The sequence below is a fragment of the Apus apus genome, chromosome 4, assembly GCF_020740795.1.
Source record: "Apus apus isolate bApuApu2 chromosome 4, bApuApu2.pri.cur, whole genome shotgun sequence".
Lineage (NCBI taxonomy): Eukaryota > Metazoa > Chordata > Aves > Apodiformes > Apodidae > Apus > Apus apus.
Window position 1 is genome coordinate 95,802,797 of NC_067285.1, and position 22,583 is coordinate 95,825,379.

A 22,583-nucleotide genomic window follows, 5' to 3' on the forward strand; every position below is an offset into this window, starting at 1 on the left:
AGAAGCAGCTTTGGAGGGAGAAATCCTAAAAGTAACCAAACTTATTACTACTACCTTATTCAGAATCAATGTTTTCAATTTAAAAATATGTCAATACTATACCTTTAATGCTTATTGCAGTACGTAACTGTAAAGCAAATTTATTTTTTTTGTAAACAAAAACCTGAATATACTTCTCAAATCTTAATTTTTCTGTATGCCACAGCATTAAACATTTTACTACTGCAACGCTGGAAAAGTAAAAAACATGGACTGACTGGCAAAGGGGAAACATAACCTCCAGTTTTAAAAAAGGGGGAAAAGGCAGACCCAGGGAACTACAGACCAGTCAGCCCCACCTCTGTGGACAACAAGATAATAGAGCAGATCATCCTGGAAACTATGCTAAGCCACATGGAAAATGATGAGGTGATTTGAGAAAGCCAACACAGCTTCACTACGGGGAAATCATGCTTGACAAATTCGGTGACCTTCAATGTCAAGGTTACAGTGTTGGTGAATAACAGAAAAGCAACTGATGTCATCTACATGGACTTGGACAAAGCATCTGACAATGTATCTCGTGACATCCTTGTCTCTATTAAATTGGAGACATGGATTTGATGTATGGACCACCACTGTGGATAAGGAATTGGCTGCACAGTGACATTTAAAGAGTTCCAGTCAACGGCTTGATGTCCATGCTCAGTGATGAGTGGCATTCCTCAGGGTTGGTATTGGGACTGGTGGTGTTTAACACCTTTGTCAGTGATGTGGACACTGGGATCGAGTTCACCCTCAGCATGTCTGCTGTGTGGTGTGGCTGACACACAGGAGGGAAGGGATGCCATCCAGAGGGACCTGGACAGGCTTGGGAGGTGAGCCCATGCAAACCGCATGAAGTTCAATAAGGCCAAGTGCAAGGTCCTGCACATTGGTCAGGGCAACCCCAAGCACAAATACAGGCTGGGTGGAGAATGGATTGAGAGGAATCCTGACGAGAAGGACTTAGGGGTGTTGGTTGATGAGATGCTCAACATGAGGTGGCAATGTGTGCTCACAGCTCAGAAAGCCATCTGTGTCCTGGGCCACATCAAAAGAAGTGTGGCCAGCAGGTCAAGGGAGGTGATTCTCCCCCTCCAGTCTACTTCCTTGAGACCTCACCCAGAGAAGAGAATGATCTGGGAAGACCTCATAGGGGCTTTCCTTGTTCCTGAAGGGGGCCTACAGGAAAGCTGGGGAGGGGCTTTTTACAAGGGCTTATAGTGAAGAGGATGAGGGGTAGTGGATCAAAATTAGAAGAAGGGAGATTTAGATTGGGCATTCGGAGAAACTTTTTAGTGTGAGAGTTGTGAGACACTGGCTCAGGGAAGTAGTGGATGCCCCCTCCCTGGAAGTGTTCAAGGCCAGATTGGATGGGGCTTTTAGCAAACAGGTTTAGTGGAGGTGTCCCTGCCCATGGCAGTGGGGGTGGAACTAGATGATCTTTAAGGTCCTTTCCAACACAAACCATTCTATATTTCTATGATTTTATGGCTGATTTTGTATTTTCTGACTTACTGCATTGGAAAGACACTGTGTAGGTTCCTTTAGAGTAGGAGTTTTAGAAGCCTGTCCTGCTTGATCTGTTTAAATGTACAAGATCAACTTCCAGTGTCATTATTCAGAAGGGAAAGTGTACATAGTGCAGCAAAAAGGTGCTGTCTAGGCTCCCACTGTACTCAGCCTACACATGAAACATAAAGACAGTCCTTAATCAAAAATTATATAATGCCACAGTAGTATATTTTCTAGCTTTTCTAAGAAAAAAACAGTTACATACCTGATATAAGTAATCCTCAAATACAAAATAGTAGTCATCATTGCTTGCTGTAAGCTTCACATCCTGTAATCAATAAATACAGCAGTTTGAAGCCAAAAGACACTTTTTCAGACTCCTGTAGAAGCTGAACATGACTCAGTGGTGGAAGACACTGTTTCACAACTGAATAAGGAAAGAGCTATAGTTAAGCATATACTCTATATTCTAAAAATAAAAAAGGCTATATTAACTTGATGATTAAAATATTCAGAATTAAAACTTGAAATGGAAATGCCTGGATGCCAGTGCTTTCTTCCTTGCGAAATCAGTTATTCCTTCTAATTAAGTTACAATTTCTTTATGACCTAATGGCTCAGCTCAAACAAATGTCTTACACAAAAGCCAACACAGGTACAAAGAGAGAGTTTACAATAATAAATTCAAACTAATTATCCTAATCAAACCATCTAGCATTTTCTTTCCTAAAAAAACCAAGATATTGGTGTGATGAGTACATAAAATCACTTAATTACCATCTAATGAATCACTTACTTTGTAAATCAGGCTGTCCACTAAAAGGTCGTGCTGAATCACATTTGACTTAAGCTGTTCATAATACAGGATATCCTGAAATTAAAATATTAACATCATCAATCTGAGACACAACTATAATTTATATTTAAAGTAATGAAACAAATTTTTAACAATTAAAAAACCAAACAAGAAAAATCATAAGCACGTATTCAGCTGAAGAAAACACTGTGTAAGTTATGCAGCATTCTATCACTGTTTATTCTTGCTTAAGCCCCAAGAAACCAGGCAAATATTTGAGACTTTATAAAATTACTTCCCTCTTAGATAATGAATAAAATGAGAACAAAGGAACTAATTCAAACCAAAGATCTCTATCTTCCAACCTTTGAATGCAGCTAAAATATTTTCAATGTTCAAAATCAATAGGGCTTTTTTCTTTGTTGCCCTGTATTTTCATGCACCTCTCCATTCATAGATCCTGTTACATATTCTAGCATTAGTGAGGTGCCACATATATTTGATATTAATCTCATATGAATCACTAAATAGTATACATTTATGAAGAGGTGAAATTATAAACATATATTTTTAAATCTTGCAAAGAACACAAAGAAGTCAGACCTTTCTGTAAACTCCAATTGTTTCCTGAATCTCTACAGAACATACACAAGGGTGATACAAAGGGGAAGTATCCGAACAAACATTTCTGTGCTTTTGTGTATTCTATCCGTTTCTTCTTAGAAAGAGCTTACAAAGGAAACAAAAAGCTAAATATCACACCATCATCATATAATTCCCTTTGAATAACACAGTTTCAGATTGAACACCACAGTTTCAAATGGATTTGGAATAAATTTATAAACTAAAACAGCAGTCCCAAAGCTCCTTCCCACTTCACAAAACTATTCTGAATTCCATGTGTCTCTAAAGGCACCACACAAATGTTTGTATATTGCAAGATTTATATTATATTTATAGAACATATATTTGCAAAAGACGGTAAGTCTGGAGTAAGGATTTAAAGAACAAATAGGAAGCAAGATGAAATTCTGAGAGGGAGAAAACAGAAAAAAAAAAGAAAGTTAAGAGAAGGCTAGGGAACACTGTAGCTGGTCTTTGTATTAAGCCCAAACTGAGAAGTGGTGAATATTATACACTTAGAAATTACTAGAATTAATACATTAATAGACTGTTCAGTTGAAATGAAGACACAAGCTGTATTTATTAGGTACTGAAATCTACCACTGGGAAAATATTTACGTTCTTCATTCTGAGATATAAAATGTGTGTATATGTAGATATACACACATATATACAGTACACTTTCTCTACTAAGGATCAGACACAAATATTTAGTAAACGTAAGTTAATTACACTATGAATGTATCACTCTCTCTTAAGAGCTATAGAGAAATACTCTAATATTAAGCCACCATTTTAAAGCATCAATACTGTAGTCTAATTAAGTGTACCACTGACAACGAAGTAATGGCTAAAGACTTTTTTGCCATCTCAGATGACTGTATATATTAGAAAAGAAGAAGCTAATAAAAAAACCAAACCTCTTCATTTTTATGCTTAGCAAATTAAATGATTAACTGTTTCTGTTGTACATGGAGGTACTCCTGCATAAGAAATGGTACAATGAAACTCATGGCTTCAAAGGTCCTAGTTAATACAACTACTTACCTATTGTAACTTGGGAAAGAGATTCTAATAACCTCATGGTTTCTGGTTACCATTTCCTAGCTTTTAGTTCTCCAAAACTGCCATGAACAACTGCTATAGGCTGTTTGGAAGTGGGAGAAGAAAGCGGTATGAAGCAAGAGAGTAATCTTTTGCTGCTCTCATATGGAGCACACTTTAAATTTATATGCAGAAACAAGTTTTCATCTTAAAATACTTTTAACCTGTGGTCACACAGTGGCTCCAAGCCACAAGTTAACATCATCACTAGTTCAGTATTTTGTCTTAACCTTTTCCTTCCTTAATTAGTAAGTTATTATGTTTTACACCTGTTTACAAGAATCCATTTTCCTCTTATTATTAAAGTGCTTGTAAAACCACAAATAAAAAGTAATCACTTAAGTACACGGTTCTTTCATCTTAACAGTCAGAATAACTTGGTATTAAGTTGAATTTCTGCTGTTTTATTCACACTTAGAACAGACTTAGTGATTTGACATGCAAGGAATGACTTCACTGACTGTATGAAGAACAGACTTTGAATTAAAAAAAACAATCATAACCATTCTAGGAATAATGGTTTTAACTCATTACTTGAAATTTATTTATTCTCAAATCGTGATTGTTGTGATACAGAGTTAAAACAGGGCTTGGGAATCACAGTCTTTTAACATGCAATTTCACCACAAGTAGATCTTGCCCCTGCCTCTTAGTAAGACAACAGGCTTGTAACTCATGCTGCATTAATAAATATATTCCTTATATCTGATTCATAAACAAGATTGGTCACAGATTTGCTTTCCAGTCACATGACCCTTTTCCTTGGTGATCAGTTTTTCTCAAACAGAGAGAATTTTTTTTTAGGAGCCTCACTCAGGCTTCCAAACAGATTCAAGTCTTGTTTTACTATTTTATAGGTTGCATTTCTTCCTCCAGATGAGACAACTGAACATTACCAAGTTTCAAGAGTGTCAAAAAATGTGACAGATTTCTTAGCATAAAATGTTTCCATTTATATAACCAGAATCTTGCAACCTTAATCTGATTGAACCTCTCCTCTCTGTCTGCCAAATCTTAATTTAACATTGATTTGTAAACTTTTTATTTTGTAAAAAACATATTGCATTTTCATATAGATCCTAGCTTTTCACAAGATAATATATATATTGTTTATACTGCATGTCCAAATATACTAGTCTTTCCAATTTGGAACAACGTACATTTCAGGATTGTAGTGTCCAGCCCTCTCCAACTTAAGAAAACCTCATACCAAATTTTCCACCCAAAAACCTCATCCTGCATCCACCTAAGAGCATAAGGAAAACGGAGCTCTGAAAGTGGCTCACATGCAAGGGAGAAGAGTATAACAGAATCACAGAATAGTTTGGGTTGGAAGGGACCTTAAAGACCATCTAGTTCCAACCCCCCTGCATGGGCTGGACACCTCCACTAGACCTGATTGCTCAAAGCCATATCCAACCTGGCCTTGAGCACATGGAGGGACGGGGCATCCACAGCTTCCCTGGGCAACTTGTTCCAGTGTTTCACCACCCTCACACTTAAGAATTTCCTCCTAATGTCTAACCTAAATATCCTCTCTTCCAGTTTTGATCCATTATTCCTTGTCCACTCACTACAAATCACTTGTAAAAAGCTCCCCTCCAGCATTCCTGTAGGCCCCGTTCAGGCACTGGAAGGCTGCCATAAGGTCTCTCCAGAGCCTTCCCTTCTGAAGGCAGAACAGCCTCAACTCTCTCAGCCTGTCTTCATAGCAGAGGTGCTTCAGCTGTCTGGTCATCTTTGTGACCATCCTCTGGACTCACTTCAACAGGTCTATGTCTTCTTATGTTGGGGGCTCCAGAACTGGATGCAGTATTCTGGGTGGAGTCTACATGGAAGCAGAGTAGAGGGGGAGAATCACTTCTTGACCTGCTGGCCACACTTCTTTTGATGCAACCCAGCACACAGATGGCTTTTCTGGCCTGCAAGCACACATTGCCAGCCCATGTTGAGCATCTCATCAACCAACACCCCTAAGTCCTTCTCGTCAGGATTCCTCTCAATCCATTCTCCACCCAGCCTGTATTTGTGCTTGGGGTTGCCCTGACCAATGTGCAGGACACTGCACTTGGCCTTGTTGAACTTCAGGCAGTTTGCATGGGCTCACCTCCCAAGCCTGTCCAGGTCCCTCTGGATGGCATCCTCCTGTGTGTCAGCCACACCACACAGCTTGGTGTTGTCAGCAGACTTGCTGAGGGTGAACTCGATTCCAATGTGATGTCACTGTCCATTTGGACATCAAGCCGTTGACTGGAACTCTTCAAATGTCACTGTGCAGGCAATTCTTTATCCACAGCGTGGTCCATCTGTCAAGTTTGTGTCTCTCCAATTTAATAGAGACAAGGATGTCACAAGATACATTGTCAGATGCTTTGCCCAAGTCCAGGTAGATTACATCAGTTGCTCAGTATCTTTCAGCAGAAACCAGTAAAGCTAGTTTAAAAAGAATTTGGTGATTCACCTTCTTTGAAATTAAGGTTTAGATTACTCATCAGCCTCTGCACAGGCACAGTTCTGTGGCCTGTCACAAAATCCCTGGCACAGGAGCTGCAGTCTCACTGCTGAACTGTAGGCAGCTCATATTTAATTTTTAGGTTACCCTCGTCATTTCATTGCACTATTGATACTTGCCTCCCAAAGCTAATAGATTAAATGTGTGGGTGAAGCATAGAACTAAGAATACGAAGAAGAACTGACAATGGGGAGTCTAAGATTTGTGGGAATTGAATGAAGCCTAAAGAATGGCAACCAGCACTTACGAGGTGAGCTGTAAGATTTGAAACAGAAGTACCACAATCAAGTACAAAACCAAAAACTAAACAGATTACACAAAGAGATAATGGAAAAAAAGCTAAAGAAAGTCCCTTCTTGCAAATAGTGGAAATGGGCCTAAAACTTAGTTTCCTTTTACCAGGCACTAGTGAAATCGACTTGTAAAGTACATCCTTCTCCAATCAAAGATGACAGTGTGTCGCTGCTACTGGATTTTCTGTTGTTTGAATGGTTAAGTGGGTATCTACTGATAAGGCATAGAATTACATCACGCTCCATTATGAACTTATCACTTCACCTATTTATTAAGTTTTTAAACCTAGGAAATTACATTCAGTAAAAGCTGTAGAGCAAAATAAAGCATTACTAATTTTTGCATGCTGGAATTTTTAGAATTAAGATTGTTTTTCAACTCATTAACTTAAAAAAAAGTAGAAGAAAAAAACCTATAAGATACTGAATAGTTTTGGGTTTTAAGCACTGCTTGAATAGCATGCACTGAATAAAGAAAAGGGTAACACACTGAACAGAAGGGAAAAGATAATACATTAAATGAATTCTCAGTAAGTGTTTGCCATCCATTTTGTGCAATCCAGGAGGCAGACATCCCACAGGAAAAACAGTTACTGTGTGATTCAAGATCACAGGATAAGATACATATATACAGCAAATTGAATTGTTCACACAGACAGTATTAACTGTGAGACTGTCCAGCTTTTAAATGTTTGAGTTTGCAATCTTAAAAATGCTCTTTTAACACTGTTTCCCTCAAATGTTCCATTACAAATGAAAACTAATAAGCAATTCATGGCAGGAAATGTGTTAACGCATTTCTAAATAATCCTGTGTATAGAGCTTACAGGTTACCAGTTTTATGATTATGAAGCTAGATTGCTAGTATCACCCCCTGCCTGGCTGTATATGAGCTTTATACAGAGGCTGAGCTTTACCGAATAAAAATTTCCAAGCAATAATATTGGATGCTAACATGCACAACACTGCCCATACCAAACTCTCATAATGTATTACATTCAAGAAAGGAAGTTCATGGTCTTTATGAGATACAGATTCACACCGTTACAAATGTAATACAAGCCTAAACTGCAAATCAGAAATATTACAACAAGAAATCTCTGCAACTGTGCAATTCCACTTCAGCAGAGAAACAGTACACAAGAGATAAAGACATGTTAGATTAAACCAATGATGTCTACATGAAATACAGGACCTGGCCAGGGATGCTAAGAACAAGGAAGGATTCTACAGGTACATCAGCAATAAGAAGATGCGGGAAACTGTGGGCCTGCTTCTGAAGGAAACTGGAGATCTGGCTGTGCAGGACATAGAGAAGGCTGAAGTACCCAATGACTGCTTTGCCTCCATCTTCACTGACAAGGGCTTTGGTCACACTATCCAAGTTGGAGAAGGCAAAAGCATGGACTACAAAAAGGAAGATCTCTGCATTGTAGGAGAAGAGTAGGTTTGTGACCATCTGAAGGACCTGGAGGTACACAAGTCTATGGGACCTGACAGGATTCATTCACAGCTCCTGAAGGACCTGGCAGACTAAGTTGCAAAGCTTCTGTCCATCATACTTGAAAAGTCTTGGCACTCTGGAGAAATTCTCACTGACTGGAAAAGAAGAAATATAACTTCCATTTTCAAGAAGGGAAAAAAGGAAGACCCAGTGAACTACAGACCAATCAGTCTCACCTCTGTGCCCGGCAAGGTGATGGAGCAGATCCTCCTGAAGGCTCTGCTAAGGCACGTGGAAAACAAAGGGGCTTCAAGATGGCTTCACCAAAGGCAAATCCTGCCTCACTAATTTGATGGCCTTCTACAATGGGGTCGCAGCATCAGCAAACAAAGAAAGAGCAATCGACATCATCTACCTGGACCTGTGCAAAGCACTCTATATTGTCCCACGTGACATCCTGGTATCAAAACTGGAACAGTATGGATTTGATGGATGGAACACTTGTTGGGTAAGGAACTAGCTGGACGATCAGACTCAAAGAGTGGTAATCAATTGCTCAGTGTCCAGATGGAAACAGTGCCAGATGGTGTGCCCCAAGGGTTGATACTGGGACCAGTGCTGTTTAACATCTTTGTCGGTCACATGGACAGTGGCATTGAGTGCACCCTAAGCAAGTTTGCAAACATCACCAAGCCACGTGGTGAGGACAACAAGCAGGAAGGAAAGGATGCCATCCAGAGGGAACCTGACAGATTTAGGAGGTGGGATTGTGCAAACTGCATGACGTTCAACAAGGCCAAGTGCAAGGTCCTGTACATGGGTCAGGGCAATCCCAAGCACAAATACAGGCTGCGTTGAGAATGGATCGAAAAGTCAGGAGGAGAAGGACTTGGGAGTAATGGTGGACGAGAAGCTCAACATGCACTGGCAATGTGCACTTGCAGGCCAGAAAGCCATCTGTGTCCTGGGCCACATCAAAAGAAGCATGGCCACCAGGTTGAGGGAGGTGATTCTCTCCCTCTACTCTGCTTTCATGAGACCCCGCCCAGAGTACTGTGTCCAGTTCTGGAGCCCCCAACATAAGAAGGATGGGATGCCATCCAGAGGGACCTGGACAAGCTAGAGAACTGGGGCCAGGTGAACCTTACGAGGTTCAACAAGGCGAAGTGCAGGGTCCTGCACCTGGGCTGAGGTAACCCAAGACATGAATACAGGCTGGGGGAAGACACACTTGAGACCAGCCCTGTGGAAAAAGACCTGGGAGTACTAATGAACCAAAAGCTGGACATGAGCCACTAATGTGCAGTTGTAGCCCAGAAGGCCACCTCCATCCTGGGCTGTATCAAAAGAAGTGTGGCCAGCAGATCGAGATAGGTGATTCTGCCCCTCTACTCTGCCCTCGTGAGACCTCACCTAGAATACTGCGTACAGCTCTGGTGCCCCCAGCACAAGAAAGATGTGGACCTATTGGAACATGTCCAGAAAAGGGCCACGAAAATGATTTGGGGCTTGAGCACCTCTCTTATAAGGACAGGCTGAGGGAGTTGGGATTGTTCAATCTGAAAAAGAGAAGGCTCCAGGGGGATTTCATAGTGGCCTTCCAGTACTTGAAGGGGACCTACAGGAAAGCTGGGGAGGGTCTTTTTATAGGGGCTTGCAGTGAGACCAAGCTGAAAGAAGAGAGATTTAGGTTAGAGATCAGGCATAAATTCTTCATTATAAGGGTGGTGAGACACTGGAACAGGCTGTGCAGAGATGTTGTAGGGGCTCCATCCCTGGAGGTGTTCAAGGGCAGGTCAGATGGAGGTCTGAGCAGCCTGTTCTATTGGAAGGTGTCCCTGCCTATGCAGGGGAGTTGGAACTCGATGACCTTTAAGGTCTCTTCCAACTCAAAAAATTATGTGATTCTGTGACATGGACCTGTTGAAATTAGTCCAGAAGAGGGTCACAAAGATGACCAGACAGCTGGAGCACCTCTGCTATGAAGACAGGCTGAGAGAGTTGGGGCTGTTCAGCCTTCAGAAGAGAAGGCTCTAAGGGAGACCCTATGGCAGCCTTCCAGTGCCTAAAGGGGGCCTACAGGAAAGCTGAAGAGGGGCTTTTTACAAGTGATTTGTAGTGAGAGGACAAGAGGTAATGGATCAAAACTGGAAGAGGGGAGATTTAGGTTAGACATTAGGAGGAAATTCTTATCATGAGGGTGGTGAGGCACTGTTCCCTGGGAACAGGTTGCCCAGGGAAGATGTGGATGTTCCATCCCTGGACGTGTTCAAGGCCAGGTTGGATGGAGCTTTGAGAACCTGGTCTAGTGAGAGATGTCTCTGCCCATGGCAGGGGGGCTGGAACTAGATGATCTTTAAGGTCCTTCCAACTCAAACTATTCTATGATTCTGTGATGGTTAAACAGCTACACGTACCTGAAAACTGCTTTGATATACTTTGCAAAAAATAAAGCAGTATATGCAAGAACACCTACAGGCCTACTTCTGTGACAGCTTAGTACATGAGATGCTTAAAGTCAACTATGGACATTCAGCTTATAATATAGCTATAATAACTCACATGCTACCGTACCTGATCTCTGGGTAGTCTGCTAGATCTCAGTCAGAAAGCCTATCCCTTTAGTACATTGAAGTTTTTAGTACCCAAAGTCCATAAAAAAATTGTAACAGACCCCAGGATAACAAATACAGTCCCATGTATGTTATGCAAAAATAGTCTTGGAAAATAAAAGGCTCCAATAGCTGTTACATTAGAAGATACAGCTTCAGTTCAGCATGCTAGAAAAACATTAATATAGAATCACAGAATCATAGAATCATAGGGGTTGGAAGGGACCTCGAAAGATCATCTAGTCCAACCCCCCCGCCAGAGCAGGGTCACCTAGAGTACATCACAAAGGAATGCATCCAGGTGGGTTTTGAATGTCTCCAGAGAAGGAGACTCCACAACTTCTCTGGGCAGCCTGTTCCAGTGCTCTGTCACTCTCACAGTAAAAAAAATTTTTCTGATATTCACCTTGAACCTCCTATGCTCCAATTTGTATCCATTACTCCTTGTCCTATCACTGGTCATCACTGAAAAAAGCTTAACTCCATCTTCTTGACACTCACCCTTTACGTATTTGTAAACATTGATGAGGTCACCCCTCAGTCTCCTTTTCTCCAAACTAAACTGACCCAGCTCCCTCAGCCTTTCCTCATAAGGGAGATGTTCCACTCCCTTCATCATCTTTGTGGCTCTGCGCTGGACTCTTTCAAGCACTTCCCTGTCCTTCTTGAACTGAGGGGCCCAGAACTGGACACAATACTCCAGATGCGGCCTCACCAATGCAGAACAGAGGGGGAGGAGAACCTCTCTTGACCTACTAACCACACCCTTTCTAATACACCCCAGGATGCCATTGGCCTTCTTAGCCACAAGGGCACACTGCTGGCTCATGGTCATCCTCCTGTCTACCAGCACCCCCTGGTCCCTTTCACCTACACTGCTCTCCAGCAGGTCAGCCCCCAACCTGTACTGGTGCATGACATTTTTCTTCCCCAAACGCAAAACTCTACACTTGCTCTTGTTAAACTTCATCAGGTTTTTCCCCGCCCAAGTCTCCAGCCTGTCTAAGTCTCTCTGAATGGCAGCACAGCCTTCTGGTGTGTCAGCCACTCCTCCCAGCTTGGTGTCATCAGCAAACTTGCTGAGGGTACATTCTGTGCCCTCATCCAGGTCGTTGATGAAGATGTTGAACAACACCGGTCCCAGTACCGACCCCTGAGGGACTCCACTAGTCACAGGCCTCCAACTAGATTTTGCCCCATTGACTACAACTCTCTGACTTCTTCCTTTCAACCAGTTCTTGATCCACCTCACTGCCTGATCATCAAACCCATACTTGATCAACTTATCTACAAGGATGCTGTGGGAGACAGTGTCAAATGCTTGTAATATGGACTTAAATCACCAGCTTAGATATGTATCTTGTCCACAAACTTGATAATTTCTGTTCTTTGTAACTAGGAAGGGTGGATTTTGTATTTTACTATTTTCTAACCCTTTATTTCAACATTCTCAAACAGGTGAGAAATTCACAGTCTGCATCACTTAATCCATAATTACTTACCACTTTTTCTTAATGCTATTAACATTTTCCAGACAGTTATCATCATCTTCCTTGAGTTATTTCAGCATCATGACAAGATATTGTCTCCCCAACAATTCCCTGCACATAGTCTACTCAGTTCAGTCTCAAGGCTCGCTACCCTGTAGAGCATCTCCTAAAGGAGAATGTCTTCTGCACTGAATCTCAGAATACTGTGTCTACAGTTGATTTTTCTTCTTCATCTATAGTTAATGAGAATCACTAAGATTAAGAATCATTAATAGTTTGTTCTACAGTATTTTTCTCATGTATCTGTTAAAAACATAGGGAAGAGCCTAAAAAACTTCACCACCACACAGGCTTTTACAGGCATGTGTATATCTCTCATAAAATGTTTATCAGTTTCTGTGACAATTCAGTAGAGAATTTCTAATCTGGAAGGAGATCACTAGAAGATATGTGCTCGCACTTTTATGTTCCCACCCAGTCTTCAAATCTTACACTCCCTTTGCTCCTTACCTCTGGCTGATTAGAAATATTGAGAATGAGGGCCCACAGATCAGCTCGGAGTGCTGTTGGACATCCCTGACGAACATATTGCTGAGCAGCAGCACTATCTTGTTCTGCTAAAACTGCAAGAAACAAAGTAGCTAATGAATTGATGTAGTTTAAGACTTTCAAAGTTTATCAAATAATAAAATACTTTCATTTTTAACTTTACAAGCTGGTTTACCATGCTGTAAGCATTAGCTAATGGGAAAATATCTAAAAGGTCTGGTTTCCAAAGTGCAATTTTGATGTAGTTCCCTGGGAAACAAGGCAATTGATATTAATAAGGAAGGTTGTACTTCCTTCTGTCATAAAATAGCACTCAGTATGTATCCTCTTAGCATGCACCTATAACTGTATCAAGTCTAGTTGCAGCTAGCAGGCTGGCATCAAGTGGAACAAGCAACTGTATATGACCACAAAATACTCCTGTTTAACTATAAGTGGTATCTCACTTCCAATAGGAGATTGACACTTAATGGGGTTTTTTTGTCTCTTTACACTTTTTATGTTAACTATACAAATATCTTCACAGACAACAGTGGGGCAAGAATTTTCTAGTTCAGAGTGTACTGTCACATTCTTTCATTATTGGTTTATGTACTCTGGGGGATAAAGACTTTATTTCTCATAAGTTTTTATTTTTCCTTCAGGTTGACATAAAACAAATACCCTTCTGTTGACAGGTTTGCTTAGATGGGTCACTGTTATGAAGCTTTAGTCTACTCTGTACAAAGGCCTCATCCTGAATACTGTGCTGTACATACTGTAGAGTAGATGATTTTATTCCTTACTTAAATTTATAAACCTGAAGACATGCATCTTTAGCTATCCTAATCTGGTCAAGTGCTGTTTCCCACTGAGGTTATGTAATTAACTATACCCTCATTACAGAGAGAGAGTTGGGAAAATATTTCTGCAATATTATCTAGACATTAGGTCAGTGTTGTACTGGTAATCAGAAGCTTCTAAATCTGTATCCTCTGATTTTTCTGAAGTCTGTCAGAAACAACATTTCTAAATTTCACTAGATTTTATATTCATAATATCTCCCTAACACAGAAGGATGACGTTTGGAATTACGAATCTAATAATAATAATTTATTAGTTTCCTCTCTCCTTCCCTCTCTTCTTAAATACTGAATAGACCAGTCTGCCAATTTTCTCTTTAACCTGCAGAGCTCTAACACAGATGCTGTGTGATCCTTTTTTTCCAAACACAGAAGGAAAAAGAAAAAAACTTTCCTACATTCCCCACAAAACTTCAGAAAAGACCGTGATTCATCTCAATGCCCATGAGTGATTACCTTACTATTTCTTACTGAGACACAAAGTATTAAAAAGTAATTTTGCTACTTGGGTTTTACTAAGTACGATATGGAAAATTCCTCAGACTTGCCAAGATAAAGCAAAATTAATAGATCAGTGGCAATCGAAGTCACATCCAACAACCAACATCCAAGAGAGCATGCAGCAGGATTCAAGAATGAACTGAGATTTCAGTTTATGGTCAAGACTCAGCTTATATGTTTATAAAATTTTGTGTCTTGGCATATAGGAAAAGCCAGTCTCTGTAACAGAGGCTGCTTTACACAGACAAGAAACAAGGAATGAGAATTACACTGTGGGCTGAATGACTGGCTCACAAAGTCTGGATGGGGAATTTATTTGGAAGAAGGAGAGAGAACAGAGAGATGGATGGTACCCTAGTGAGTCACTCTTGTATCAGAAGACAAATTATAAGAGATAAGAGGGGACCACGAGAGGAGAAGAAAGGTCACTGTTTTGTTACTTCAATTTAAAAAAAACTGATAGAGGACTTTTGGGATGGTATCCACTCTGTTTTTTTCTTTGATGCTGATAATGTTTAGCAGGAATTATAAGAGACAGAAAGGAGCAGATATTGACAGATTTCAAACATGCCTTGAATGTTTCTTCTATAAGCAAACTTGAGTTAATAAGTGCTTATTTCTTTTGTTTCTCTTTCTTTTGTAGATTATTTCTTAACCTACTAAAAACCCTGAACTTCTTCAGAAAAAGCAGTATACAGAGACAAAGGAGTGAATTTTCCACAGTGGCTAAGTATTGGAATATGTAGCAAATTCTGCAATTGTAAATAACAATTAAAAAGACTGTTCTGATGCACAGGCGTAAACCCCATTGTATTAATGAGAACTGTGTGTGCAGAGAAGGGAGTTCAGTCTTCTGATTTTAAAATTAAATTCAGAAGTGGCCTAAGTTAAGTTATCACTAACAAGTTATGTCTCTATGCTTCCTATTTAATTTTTAATGAAATATCTGGTAGCTACTGGTAAACTGGAAATGCTTGCTTTTCTGTCTCTGTCTAAATTACAATGGTATTACAGACTGTCTCTGTCTAAATTACAATGGTATTTCTGACTATGCTTTGTGCTAGTCTGTCTAAATTTTTAAAATTCTAAAAGGTATCCATAATTGAGATAGAAATTTACTGAATGTATTCCTAACTATTCACAGGTTATTACAGGTGAAAACAGATCCATACCTTTCTGTCCAACATGTACATGTTCATTTTCAAAGAATTCTAGAAAATAAAAGAATTTAAAATAACGGCAAAAATTAAATTAAATATTACATTCCAGCTAGTCATGTATTTTATATTTTACTACACACCACTACTTTCACCTGATTTTTACATTTGTGACTAAAAAATAACCTCTGTGAGCACCAATGTTCTTTTTCAAAAACTAAGAAGAAATAATACTACAGAAATTTTCCTTGTCTGAAAGACACAAATACCAAAGTAGCATGATACTGCATGAACCTAGACTTTCAATTAGGTAAGTTTTCATTTAAAAAGAAAAATCATTTGATACTATAACATTTTCCATTTTTATATGGAAAGACCATTTTAAAACTGATTTCTACAGGAACAAATGCATACACACAGAAAACGAACAGAAATGAGACACTCATTAAGCTACTGAATATTAATATATGGATATTTTCTGTAATCTTTGCTTCAAGACAGTTATTTAAAAGATGATTGTATATATGCCTGTCAGTTGGCCTAACATTTACTGATATTTTCTTAATTTTTGGAGACAGGCAGTTTTGTTCTCTAGATTATTAAGTGTTTCAACACATTGAAATTAACATATTTTCCACTTAAGCTGATGATTCTAAACCTTTTCCAATTATGACCCTTCATATTTGCAATGTTTTCTATTATTAGCTATATTTTACTAAGAGAATCACTACAATCATAGGTACAAAAAAATAATTTATGGTTCATTATGGTCAAAATACACAAACTACTTGATAATTACAAAGCATTCTACTCATTAACATTCTGTTTAAATGACTGAAGCACAACATTAGCTAACCAGGAGGCACTTGTGCTGAATCATCAATACCCAGCTGTCCTATATTTAAGCTTAGTTCACTGAATTCTTCTTTCTGAAAAGAAACAAAACCATAAAATAGTAATTAACAGTGTTTGATTCTCCAAATCACTAGAGATTTCTTCTGAAAGGCATAATACAAATATTTTCTAAATCAAACACAGTTCTTTTAAATGCATATAAATTAAATATGAGCTCAGGTTTTTTAAGAGTGAAATCTCACATCAATTCTTACTCTAGCTTCAGTTACAAGACAGTTTTCATGTCAACTATGTGTTACACCTCGTCATAATAAAGTGGCAAATAAAAGATTAGGTTAAGGATATATAATCCCCAGCTCCTTCCCAAATCAGGTGCAAAGCTTATCAGTGAAGTGTTATCAAGAGCTCTCCTATTTTCCAATTATAATACTAGTTCCCAAATATTTCCCTTCATGTACAATCCGACAATAAAGAGATTTTAAATTATTTTGAAAAGAAAAATAGAAGTAAACTGATTATTGGGATATTGATCTTGTACAGTGTCAAATAAAACTGTAGAATTAAGATTAACTATATATTTAAAATTTTCTTGAACAGAAAAAAAAATAGTAAATAGCATGTACACAAATCAAAGCTGTGTAGCATAAAATGAAAATTCCCTACTGGCAGATAATTTACCATTTATGTTTTATTTTTCATTTTAAATGAAATGAATTTTTTTTAATGCTCTATGTTTTAACTAAATATTTAGATTGACTTTCACTTTTATAAGGAGAAACTTACCATTATAGCAATATTCCTCATTATTGTTTAGAATCTTATTTATTGACAAGGCAAAATAATTCTTACAGCACCCTCTTGTAAGAAAAAAATATACTTACCAATTCTGGAATATCTTTAACTTTTAGAGGAACTTGAATTAGCCCCAGATGACTTCTGAAACTAGGCTGTTCTCCATTTTCATAATTTGGGTTTCGAAGATTCATCAGTACCTTAAAAATTTTATCTCTGTCATTCCTTGGATATATTCAGAAATTTACATTCAGAGCTCTTCTTAACATCATCAGTATTACAAACAGTACATTCAGCATAAAGCCACTTCCTGCAACTATCTTATATATAGCCCCAAATTATTAAATCATAGCTCAACATTTTCAAAATCAAAAAGGAGCCACAATGGAGTAATGGTTTTAAGCTAGGAAAGGGTAGATTTAGGTTGGACTTTAGGAAAAAGTTATTTAATATGAGGGTGGTGGATCACTGGAAAAGGTTGCCTAGAGAGCTGGTGGGGGCCCCATTCCTGGAGACATTCAAGGCCAGGCTTGATGGGGCTCTAAGCAACCTGTTCTAGTGTGAGATGTCCCTGCTTATTGTAGGGGGGTTGGACTAGATGACCTTTAGAAGTCCCTGCCAACCCAAGACATTCTATGATTCTATGATTTTAAGGAAGTGAGTGATACTTTGAAAATTAAGCTCAAAAAGGTGAAACAAAAAAAGTGCCTAAATGCTGGCTACATTTGACTAAAATTCACTTCCTCATCAAAGCCATTTGAATGCCAAAAGTGTATTCCTGATGGCTACAACATCCAGAATATTCTTCAGTATTACTTTTTTCAGAAATAACTTTTATCCATATTTGTACACTGGCAATCCCATGTAGCTTTCAATCAAAGTGCTACATAATTTGCTACTACAATAATTTCTTACTAAATAAAAATAGACAAAAATATCTTCTTTGCTTTAAGAAAAAAAAATTCAATTACAGAATTAAAAAACCTAAAGTCAGGATAAAAATTAAGAGATGAGGAATCCTAATGTCAAGATAACTTTGATCTATAAAGGAACTGACAGTCTCTTACCTACTGTTATTCAATGAGTATATATTTTGATATTGTAACATTGAGCTGTCAATAATTCTTTCTATGGTGAGTTTCCAGCTCTTATGAAATTCTTCCACAACATCATATCTCTACAATTCAGCCTTGTAAATATTCTAATGGTAAGAGTGCCTTTGAAGGTCAATGTATGAGGCTGAAATGAAGATGGATTTTTTTACAGAATCAAGATTAAATACACTTGTCTGTTAGTACAGTGATGGAATAGAATAAATAAAAAATTTCCAATATCATTATCACTAACTGAAAAAGACAAGCTCTTTAGACATGTACTAGAATTTATAATAAGTATATTGTTGGATTGAGAAATGCATTCACAATTCATAACCATGAAACAATTTACACTTAGATCAGAAATACTGTAAAACTCCTCTACCACTGCAAAAGATATTCTACTAAACTTGCACTGAATAACATAGAAATATTAATTAATTGTGACTGATAATTCAGTATTAGACTTCTAAATTTTATTCTGTAAATTAGGAGGCCACCTTAACTCTGTAATTCTACACTGTCATCATGCTCTATACAATTTGTTTCCTCTATAACTCACAGGATATACACATACTGATTTTCTGAATTTTATTTTCAATCACATTTTAATCTCCTGCTGTCATCAACCATGTTTATTGTCCATTGTCCATGGCTATTCTAGGCATAGCTGGCAAAGTAAGTTCTGTTTTACTAAGATATTATGTGTTTGACCCATACAAAATGATGAGCAATACTGACTTTAAAGACTTCTGACTTTAGAGACTCTGCAGTCATCACTTCTTAATGGTTTGATTTGACTACAGACAAACACCTCCAAATAACACACAGTTCTGTTTCATGTTTGATTTTTCAGTCTTCACAGAGGACCTACAATTTCAGTTGCACACAGGTCTACTATCTACCACCAAACAGCCTAAAAGCTTCAAATATTGCAATTTATCAGCTTAACATATTGCAATTTAAAATGTAAAATTATTTATGAGATCAGTTGGAGAACTGCTCCCAGAGGAAGGAAGTTAGCTACAAACTGATCATCCTTCAAGAGAATGAGAAGTTTACCACAAGTACAACTTAAAAATGCAGTTAAAAAAAAAAAAAAGATACAATGGCATTTTGTTTTGCAAACAAAACACAGAGTCATAAATCCATGCCAAATTTCGCTCGCTATAAAGACAAATTGTCTGAAATATACTTAAAAATTCTTTTTCCCACTTCACATAAAAGACTAATGCATGCAAGCTAATGGCTGAGTCATTGTTTCATAATTGCTTACCTCAAGAAAATCTTTAGGTGCATAAACAGGCCGGAAGAGACTCAGATCTGAAATATAATTTCAATAATGCTATATTAAAACCAAGAGAAGAAAAAAAAATACAATTTTCCCATAACTGTAATACGATTGAGCAATTTCAATAACATACTAGAGTGAAGATTAAAACAATGAAATTACAGACATCATGGCGACAACAAACAAATATTCTCCAAAATTATGCTGCTGTTAGTACCTTAATTTTGTAACCCCCAAGTAAGTAAAGAGTAGTCACAAGAAGCTTTTTACTTATTCCACATAAGTCTTTGTATTGAACCATTCTTAGACATGGGAGAGATATGATATTCAAAAGAGGTGGTTTTTTTTTTAACAGCATAGATTGCTGAATTAAACATACTACTGTCAAATAAAAAATAGAGATTAGTCATTAACAATCCAAGAAAAGTATCTGCCACTGCAGAGGTGGTACTGTGATACAAACTAGTACCTTTGCAAAAAAACTTTGCACTATTCTGTGCAAGAGTTACTTTTGTCTTTTGTTAATAAAACATCTGAGCCTAATTGTCCATAGTTCTGAATATTTTCTACTATCCTAAGCTTACACTAATAAGAGGTGTGCCCTAGCTGTCTAAATCTCAAAAGCATCAGAATAGGGAGTACTATACCATAACATCTCAGTGATGTTCCCAAGTCAGTACAGTAACTTCAAACAAAAAAGCATTATTTATGTATAATGGCATAAATCTAACACACATAAATTTAGTTGACCTTACCTGGCTCATCAGTTCCCATTTCATTCCATTTATTAAGCAGTTCTTTCTGTTCACTTACAGGCCTCTGAAAAGCACAAGAAATTAACTCTTCTTTATTTCTAACAGAATGAGTAAAAACATGCCTATTTCAAATATATAAGTTAATGTAACACTTTAAAGATAGATTGTACTAGCAACACAAACTTATTCTACTTATAAATTATCCCTAACAGAAAGTTCAAGTTCAACAGAAAAAAGGAGCCCATTAAATAATTTCGGTGTTTACTAATGAATTTTAGGCTATTTAGTAGTCAGTTTCATATTACTGAAGCTTTATTCCTCACTCCATAGAGCTGTTGGACTTTGTCATCAAAATCCTGTCCCTGGCACAGTCATGAAAAGCAAACACAGCTGCATCCTTTTTCTCATATTATGAGCCATAGAGGTTCTGTTACCTGTCACAGACAGAACAACAGGAGAAAGATAATGAACAAAGCACTCTAACATTACTTCCCAATTCCATAATCTTTAAAATTAAAGCCTCTAAATTAATAAAAAAACCCATAAACCAAAACAAACCAGAGCAGAATGAATGACAAACAAAATTAGCAATGTACCAGGGTCTCTCTCTCTCCTAAAGTACCAGTTCAACTAAAGCTTTCTCCTGCACGCAAAGCGTATCTATACTGTGTACAGGGTATGCAGCTAGAGGTTGAACTGCCGAGTCTACACACAAAAATGCTCTATTAAGAGCAATGGATGCAGCAATTAGCTTTCCAACTGGCTGCTCCCTCAAGAGGCTAATTTCTGCAACAACAAAGAGGAAGATCAACCTATAGACTTCTTCAGAGTTGAGCTGATGCATGTATTGGGCTATCCCTGAAAATTATTCTGTGTTACAATATTTGGATAGAAGCTTTGCAGCTCTCAATAACCTTGTGTAAAACGAACATTACAACTGTGCAAGGCAAGGCTTAATGTCCAAAAAATGTCAGTTTGGCAACAGAAAGTTAATACATTACCTTCTGTGCTAGTGGGATACTGAGTTCTGTGCACATGCTGTTTAGACTTTTTAGAATTCGCTTTTCCCAGCTTCCCTAAAACACACCAAAAATTTAAATTACATGGAATTTATTTTTCCTCTAATTGCATTTATCATGTAATAACAAGGAGTTTATAAAAGTAATGTATAAGAAAGGATAGCAAGAGTCACTAACTGACATCTGCACAAACATCAAGGAAATATTTACATGCTTGTTTAAATGGAAACAAGAGTAAACACATTTCATCATTTACACCACAAGAACAGAAAAATTAGTTGTTTAAATTTCACATCTCCAAAAAGCAAGTATTTAATAATCACTGATTTTTGACATATGCCTAATGATGAAACTTCCTTATACATAACATTCAACAAATTTTTCAAATTATTATATAAGCAGGGCAATCAACTGTGTACAGAAAATGCCTTCTCCACTTTGTGACCTGAAGAGTGCAAGTCTTTCTTCACAAGAGGTATCTTAGATGCCCTAAGAAGTTAAAAAAACTTAGAAATTTGGTATTCTGTAATGCTAAAATAAAATAGTTCTAAAATAATGCTCAGGAAGTAGTTGTCTAACCAAACAGAAAACCAGAAGCAGAAAATACCTCAGTAGCAAGTGGACAGCTTAAAGAGCAATCAGATTCTTCCACTTATTGCCTTAGACTTCAAACTTACCATATGGTGCCCAATCCGTGGATAATTTCTCTGAAGTTAATGCCAACTAGTATTCACTTCCTAGTCAAGTGACTTAGGATTTTGCTTCCGTGATTACAGCAGCAGTGGTGGCTTTTATATTTAATTTAGTTTTCTGTGGATGATGAGTCAGGCCCAAATCAAATGAATGCAAAGACTCCTCTTAATGTCATTTAGCTCTATTTATTGTTTGTAATTTGCTCTAGACACAAATTCTACAACAGTTAGTTACTGTCTAACTACATGTTATTAAAACTTAAAGTTCTGCTCACAAGAGGGTGTAATTTATTAGACAGGAAGCAAATCCAGGGAAGGGCAGATGTTCCAATGTTCTTTTAAGAAATAAAAAATTGTATCTTGCCTATAGTTGTTTCAGTTTAGCTTTCATATAACAAGATCCTCTCATTACTTTTTCCATCAAACAAAATAGCTATCTTTGACCAGAAATTTCTTCTCACAGTCAAGCCATCCCTTCACCTTCTCTTGCAGAAACCAAAGAGATCTGAGCATTAACTGCAAGGAATGTTTTCCAAATGGCAGTATTTTAAATATTTTTATTTAACTGCTATACTGTATTCAAATGCCTTCCAAATGCTGCAGTTACACAACACCACACCACAAA

The 22,583-nt window shown here is 37.8% G+C and overlaps 1 protein-coding gene across 1 annotated transcript in view; it reads right to left on the reverse strand.

The window, feature by feature from the left end:
* TBC1D19 (TBC1 domain family member 19) overlaps positions 1-22,583 on the reverse strand; it is a 53,925-nt gene that overhangs the window by 16,328 nt on the left and 15,014 nt on the right. The window contains exons 5-13 of the mRNA XM_051618937.1: positions 21,249-21,323; positions 20,248-20,311; positions 19,478-19,524; positions 17,197-17,307; positions 16,317-16,389; positions 15,476-15,514; positions 12,922-13,034; positions 2,333-2,407; positions 1,802-1,864 (exon numbers count right to left, since the gene is read on the reverse strand). Coding sequence (XP_051474897.1) covers positions 1,802-1,864; positions 2,333-2,407; positions 12,922-13,034; positions 15,476-15,514; positions 16,317-16,389; positions 17,197-17,307; positions 19,478-19,524; positions 20,248-20,311; positions 21,249-21,323 — 660 coding nt within the window. The remainder of the gene's footprint in view (positions 1-1,801; positions 1,865-2,332; positions 2,408-12,921; positions 13,035-15,475; positions 15,515-16,316; positions 16,390-17,196; positions 17,308-19,477; positions 19,525-20,247; positions 20,312-21,248; positions 21,324-22,583) is intronic.